At 50.2% G+C, this 6,946-nt stretch overlaps 1 protein-coding gene across 1 annotated transcript in view; it reads right to left on the bottom strand.

The window, feature by feature from the left end:
- Window positions 1-2,002: 2,002 nt before the first annotated feature.
- Window positions 2,003-6,946, bottom strand: part of LOC122547579 (vigilin-like) — a 14,518-nt gene continuing 9,574 nt past the window's right edge. Inside the window, exons 5-6 of the mRNA XM_043686188.1 lie at window positions 4,085-4,221; window positions 2,003-2,548 (exon numbers count right to left, since the gene is read on the bottom strand). Coding sequence (XP_043542123.1) covers window positions 2,399-2,548; window positions 4,085-4,221 — 287 coding nt within the window. The 3' untranslated portion in view covers window positions 2,003-2,398. The remainder of the gene's footprint in view (window positions 2,549-4,084; window positions 4,222-6,946) is intronic.

Genomic DNA, 6,946 nt, shown 5'->3' with positions numbered 1-6,946 from the left:
AACCTGGGTCCATCGCGCTGTCAGGCAGCAGGGCTAACCACTGAGCCACCAAATGTTAGCCCCCCTTCTTAACCTATTCCTATGCCTATTCAGATTGCCTTCCTGGCAATGTGACGTCCACCCTACCTACGTGTTGTCAGAAAATCTGGCTAAGATGTATGCTGTCACTCCATAAACCGATGAGCACACAGCCCAGATCCCTGTGGCACTCAACTGGATACAGCAGGCCAACGAATCGCCCAATTAATGTCCCAATGGGCAGCACAGTGGCTCAGTGGTTAGCACTGCTGCCTCACAGCACCACGGACCCGGGTTCGATTCAAACCTCGGGCGACTGTGTGTGTGTGGAGTTCGCACATTCTCCCTGTGTAGGGGGATGGGTCTGGGTTGCCTATTCCTGGAGGGTCGGTGTGAACTTGCTGGGCCAAATGGCCTGTTTCCATACTATAGGGATTCTATGATACCCCCAGTGTACTCATCTCGAAGGAGAGACTGTGAATGTTGAATATCCCCACTGCCTGAAAGCACTCGCAGATCACTAAGTAGTCTGCTCCCGGGCATGAACAGTCAGAAAATCTGCAATAACAAGTTGCAGTGCTGCAAAGTGACTGTTGGGGGCACTGTTGCACCTGTAAACGACAGCAGCAGAGAGGAATACCTCTGACACGAACTCTAGCCTCAACAGCGACAGGGACTCATGTGTAATCACACAGGTCATTCACAAATAGACGCCTGTCGTGTCTCAGTTGGTTCAACTCTTGCCAGCTCTGAGTCCAGAGTTATTGAGCCAGTTATCAGGCTAACAGTGGAGGACTGAGTGAGTGCTGCGCTGCCTGAGCAGCAGTCTATCCGCTCAGATATTAAACAAGGTCCTCCAAGGGTGCTCGGAGGCACCATTTCAAAGAACATTCGAGGAGGAGGGTGCCAGTGAGCAGCGGAGGAGGGGTCTCCCACCAACACCACAACAGGAAAACATTGCGGATGCTGGAAATCTGCAATCAAAACAGAAAGTGTGGGAGCACCTGGGAAGACTAGTTTAATTTGGCAACATGGTCAGTGCAACATTCCTGATGAAGGCCTTATGCCCGAAATGTCGGATGCTATCTGACTTCAAACGTGGTCAGTGTGGACTAGTTGGACTGTACGATCTGTTTCCACGCTGTATGACTCCAGTCCATGACAGAATCAGAACTGGAATGACCTGAAGATAGGGAGGGAGCTGCAGAAATAGTAATCTGATTCCTTCTTGTGCAAAGTCAAAAACCTGATACCAGGCCAAATTTTTCCTTTTACTGATTTGAACTTGTATCTTACTAACAATTTAAGTAATACAATACAATACAGCACAGGCCCACCAAGCCTGCGCCGATTCTAATCCTTATTTAGACTTGTTCCTTATTGCCCAGGCATGGTTTCTATTCCTCTGTTTGCCTCCTGTTCATACGTCTATTAAGATACACCTTAAACGTTGCCAACATACCTCTTTCCACCACCTCCACTGGCAGTGTGTTCTAGGCACTCATCACCCTCCGTGTGAAAACTGTCCCCCCATTTCTCCCCTCAACTTTCCCCCTCTCACCTTGAACCTGTGTTCTCTTGTAGTTGAGCCCTCCACCCTGGGGACAAAGCCTCTGACTATCCACCCTATCCATACCTCTGGTTAAAAATCACCCAACACCAGGTTATAGTCCAACAGATTTATTCGGAAGCGCTAGCTTTCGGAGCGCTGCTCCTTCATCAGGTGGTTGTGGAGGATAAGATCGTAAGACACAGAATTTATAGCAGAAGTTTACAATGTGATGTAACAGTCCAGGTCTTTTTCAACATATCATTTCAGTTACATTACACTGTAAACGTTTGCTATAAATTCTGTGTCTTACGATCTTATCCTCCACAACCACCTGATGAAGGAGCAGCGCTCCGAAAGCTAGCGCTTCCAAATAAACCTGTTGGACTATAACCTGGTGTTGTGTGATTTTTAACTTTGTACACCCCAGTCCAACACCCCAGTCCAAATCATGTCTACCTCTGGTAATTTCGTAAACCTCTATCAGGTCACCCCTCAACCTCCGCCTTTCCCGTGAAAACAATCCGAGTTTATCCAACCTCTCCTCATAACTGAAATCCTCCAGACCAGGCACAATCCTGGTAAACCTTCTCTGCAGACTTCACCTCCTTTTGGTAGCATGGCAACCAGAACTGCACGTAATATCCCAAATGCGGCCTAAATAAAGTTTTATACAGCCCTAACATAACTTGCCGACTCCTATATTCAATGCTTGGCCAATATTTGAAGAGCTCTGTGAAGGATACTGCAGGGTGTGAAGTTCTGAGATAATTACAGGCACAATGGCTCATTGCTAGGAGGCAGCCCGATCACGCATGGTGACACCAGAATCTACTGCACAAGACAGGCCATTCGGTCTGACTGCCCCATCCTTACCTCATACTCCTCCATCATTTTGCGAATGCCACTACCTTTTTGCCCGATGATGTATCGATGTAGGTCAAATGGAACCTCCACATCGACGGTAACTGGAACAAGGGCCTGGCAATAACAAAGGCTGGGTCAGATTCCATCTGCACAACCCTCCCGCACTCAGATAACACATGACACTCTGCGGATCCGGGGCCTTAGCGCTGTGGGCCAGAGCACATCGTCCTACAGGTATCAATCCTTCCCAGGAGAAGGACAACACGATGTTAGATACAGAGTAAGCCTCCCTCTACTTAGTCCCCCATCAAACCTCCCCAGGGCAGGTACAGCATGCACGGGGTTAGGTAGAAAGCAAAGCTCTATGCAGGTAACGACGCCTCTACACTGTGGTGACTCTGTCTCGCTCTCTCTCGAAAGTACTGTGCATATTCAATCAACCTCTGGCATAAACCAGAGTCGAGAGTGTGGTGCTGGAAAAGCACAGTAGGTCAGGCAGCATCCGAGGAGCAGGAGAATTGACATTTCAGGCATAAGCCCTTCCACAGGAATGAGGCTGTCAGCCGAGGGGGTGGAGAAGTAAATGGGAGGGTGGTGGGGCTGGGAAGAAGGTAGCTGACAGTGAGATAGATAGATGGAGGTGGAGGTAATGCTGAAAGGTCAGAGAGGAGGGTGGAGTGGATAGGTGGGAAGGAAGATGAACAGGGAGGACAGGTCATGAGGGCGGTGCTGAGCTGGAAGGTTGGATCTGGGATAAGGTGGGGGGAGGGGAAATGAGGAAACTGGTGATACTGTGTAGTTGGAGGGTCCTGAGATGGAAGATGAGGCGTTCTTCCTCCAGGCATTAGGAGCTCAGGGTGTGATGGTGGAGGAGGCCCAGGACCTGCATGTCCTTGGCGGAAGGAGAGGGGGAGTTGAAGTGTTTGGTCACAGGGCTGTTGGGTCGGTTGGTGTGGGTGTCTCTGAAGCGCTCTGCAAGTAGGTGTCCAGTCTCCCCAGTGAAGAAGAGACCGCATCGGGAGCAACAGACACAGGAAATGTCATGTGTGGAAGTGCAGGCAAAACTCTGATGGATGTAGAAGGCTCCTTTGGGGCATTGGATGGAGGTGAGGGGGGGAGGTGTGGGCGCAGGTTTTGCAATTCCTGTGGTGGCAGGGGAAGGTGCCGTGAGGGGACGGTGGGTTGTTAGGGGGCGTGGACCTGACATGAGAGTCGCGGAGGGAATGGTGTTTACGGGTGCGGAGGGAAATATATTTCTGGTGGTGAGGTCTGTTTGTAGGTGGCGGAAATGGTGGAGGATGATGCGGTGTATATGGAGGTTGGTGGGGTGGAAGGTGAGGACCGGGGGGGTGGGGGGGGGAAGGGTTCTGTCCTTGTTGCGGTTGGAGGGGTGGGGTTCGAGGGCGGAGGTGTGGGAAGTGGATGAGACATGCTAGAGGGCATTGATGACCACGTGGAAGGGAAAATTGCGTTCTCTGGCATGAATCAGCCTGAGTGCATGATGGGAGGTCCCAGAAATCATATTACAGCTTGAAAGCAGCAGATTAAGGTCTCCTCAGACTGACTGCTGCTCCAGGACAACACTCACCCTCAAGGCTGGGATAGGGAGCCTGGTAACGCTAAACCGCGGAGACATTCATGGTGACCTACCAGCAGCGCCTCGCGAGCCCCCTCACACTTCTCCTTCCGGCCCGAGATGACGATAACATCGCACTTCCTGGGAACATGCTCCGTCTCCCTGAGGTCAGAGTTCAAGTCGCCATTTTCCTGAGGGTGTAGATCCAGACCTGCTCAACGGCAAGAAGCCAGCATGTGTCAGGGGGTCATGCACAGAGCGCTACATGTCGCAGAACCAGACTGGATCGTCCCCTTCTGCACCTCCATTCGGTGTCCTCGAGACTCTCGCCTCTGAGTAACAAGGTTGCGGGCTCAACTCCCACCCTAGGGTCTGAGCGCGTAAATCACGGCTGGCGCTCTGACCTGAAGCAGTGCCATGCTGTCGGATGTGCCACCTCTCAGTTGAGGTGTTAAACCCAGGCACCCACAACATTATTTACCCAAGGCAACTTCACAAAACAGATTATTTGATCATTATCACATTTCTTTTAGTGGGATCATGCCTCATGCAAATTGGTTCCTTTGTTTCCAAAGTCACACCAATGACTTGACTTTGAATTGGACAGTCACAGAGATGTACAGCTCAGAAACAGACTCTTTGGTCCAACTCGTCCATGCCGACCAGATATCCTAAATTAATCTACTCGCATTTGCCTGGACTTGGCCCATATCCCTCTAAATCCTTCCTATTCATGTACCCAACCAGATGCATTTTAAATGTACCAGTCTCCACTCCCTCCCCCCACCTCCTCCCGGCAGCTCATTTCATACATGGACCACCCTCTGTGTGAGAGAGTTGCCCCTGAGTTCCCTTTTATTTCTTTGTCCTCTCACCTTAAACCCACGCCCTCTAGTTTTGGACTCCCCTACACTGAGGAAGAGACCTTGTCTGTTGACTCTATCCACGCCCATCATGATTTTATAAACTTCTATGAGGTCACCCCCTCAGCCTCCGAAGCTCCAGGGAAAACAGTCCCAGCCTATTCAGCTTCTCCCTGCAGCTCAAAGCCTCCAACCCAGGCATCATCCTTGGAAATCTTTTCTGAACCCTTTCAAGTTTCACAACATCCTTCCAATAGCAGGGAGACCAGAATTGAATGCAGTATTCCAAAAATGGCCTCACCCATGTCCTGTACAGCCGCAACATGACATCCCAACTCCAATACTCAATGCACTGACCAATAAAGACAAGCGTACCAAACGCCTTCTTCACTACTTTGTCTACTTGGGACTCTGCTTTCAAGGAGCTATGAATCTGCACCCCAAAGTCTTTTTGCTGAGCAGCACTCCCCAGGACCTTACCATTAAGTGTAAACGTCCTACCCAGACTTGCCTTTCCAAAATGTAGCACTTCACATTTATCTAGATTAATGATTAGCTAACCATTAGTTGTACAGCATGTTGAGATGTTCGGTGTTCGTGAAGGGTGCTATGTAGATTCGTTTCATTCAATCCTGATTATCACTGATCAGCTCCATTTCCCTGCCTTGGATTCATGTTCACATTAAAACATTTCTCAAAAAGAATCTCATCGCTGTAGCCTTGAAAACTCCACCTGGATCACTGCCTCCAGCAGCCTGTTGGGGACCAGGAGTTCTAGATTTCCTGCACCCTTTAAGCGGAGGAGTGTTTGCAGACATGACCCTCGCTCTATATTTACGTGTATGCATGCATTGCCCTCACCCTATTGCTCTGGGCCCCTCCAGCCACAGGAAACTGTCTCTTGCTCTTCCTCTTTCTCAAACATTTTGAACCTCTCGGTTAGTCCACCTTGACTGAGCACAGGAATGTGCAGGTTAGGGTGGATTGGCCGTGCTAAATTGTCCCATAGTGCCCAGGGATGTGCAGGTTAGGGTGGGTTAGCCGTGATAAATTGTCCCATAGTGCCCAGGGATGTGCAGGTTAGAGCAGACTGGCCATGATAAATTGCCCCATAGTGTACAGGGAGGTGCAGGTTAGGGTGGATTGGCCATGATAAATTGCCCCGTAGTATACAGGGAGGTGCAGGTTAGGGTGGATTGGCCGTGATAAATTGCCCCGTAGTATACAGGGATGTGCAGGTTAGGGGGGATTGGCCATGCTAAATTGCTCCACAGTGTACAGGGATGTGCAAGTTAGGGGGGAATTGGCCGTGCTAAATTGCCCCATAGTATACAGGGATGTGCAGGTTAGGGGGGATTGGCCGTGCTAAATTGCTCCATAGTCTTCAGGGATGTGCAGGTTAGGGTGGATTGGCCATACTAAATTGCCCCATAATATTCAGGGATGTTCAGGTTAGGCTGGATTGGCCATGCTAAATTGTCCCATAGTGTTCAGGGATGTGCAGGTTAGGGTGGATTGGCCGTGCTAAATTGCCCGTAGTGCCCAGGGATGTGCAGGTTAGGGTGGATTGGCCATGATAAATTGCCCATAGTTCCCAGGGATGTGCAGGTTAGGGTGGATTGGCCATGCTAAAGTACCCATAGTGCCCAAGGATGTGCAGGTTAGGGTGGGTTGGCCGTGCTAAATTACCCATAGTGTTCATGGTGGGCAGGTTAGGGGGGATTGGCTGTGCTAAATTACCCATAGTGTCCAGGGTGGGCAGGTTAGGGGGGATTGGCTGTGCTAAATTACCCCATAGTGTTCAGGGATGTACAGGTTAGCGTGGATTGGCCGTGCTAAATTACCCATAGTGCCCAGGGATGTACAAGTTAGGGTGGATTGGCCGTGCTAAATTACCCATAGTGCCCAGGGATGTGCAGGTTAGGGTGGATTGGCCATGCTAAATTACCCATAATGCCCAGGGAAGTGCAAGTTAGGGTGGATTGGCCATGCTAAATTACCCCATAGTGTTCAGGGATGTGCAGGTTAGGGTGGATTGGCCATGCTAAATTACCCATAGTGCCCAGGGAAGTG

Source organism: Chiloscyllium plagiosum, unplaced genomic scaffold, assembly GCF_004010195.1.
Source record: "Chiloscyllium plagiosum isolate BGI_BamShark_2017 unplaced genomic scaffold, ASM401019v2 scaf_4234, whole genome shotgun sequence".
Lineage (NCBI taxonomy): Eukaryota > Metazoa > Chordata > Chondrichthyes > Orectolobiformes > Hemiscylliidae > Chiloscyllium > Chiloscyllium plagiosum.
The sequence above is the reverse complement of the archived record's forward strand: the minus strand, read 5'-3'. Positions and strand labels throughout refer to the sequence as shown.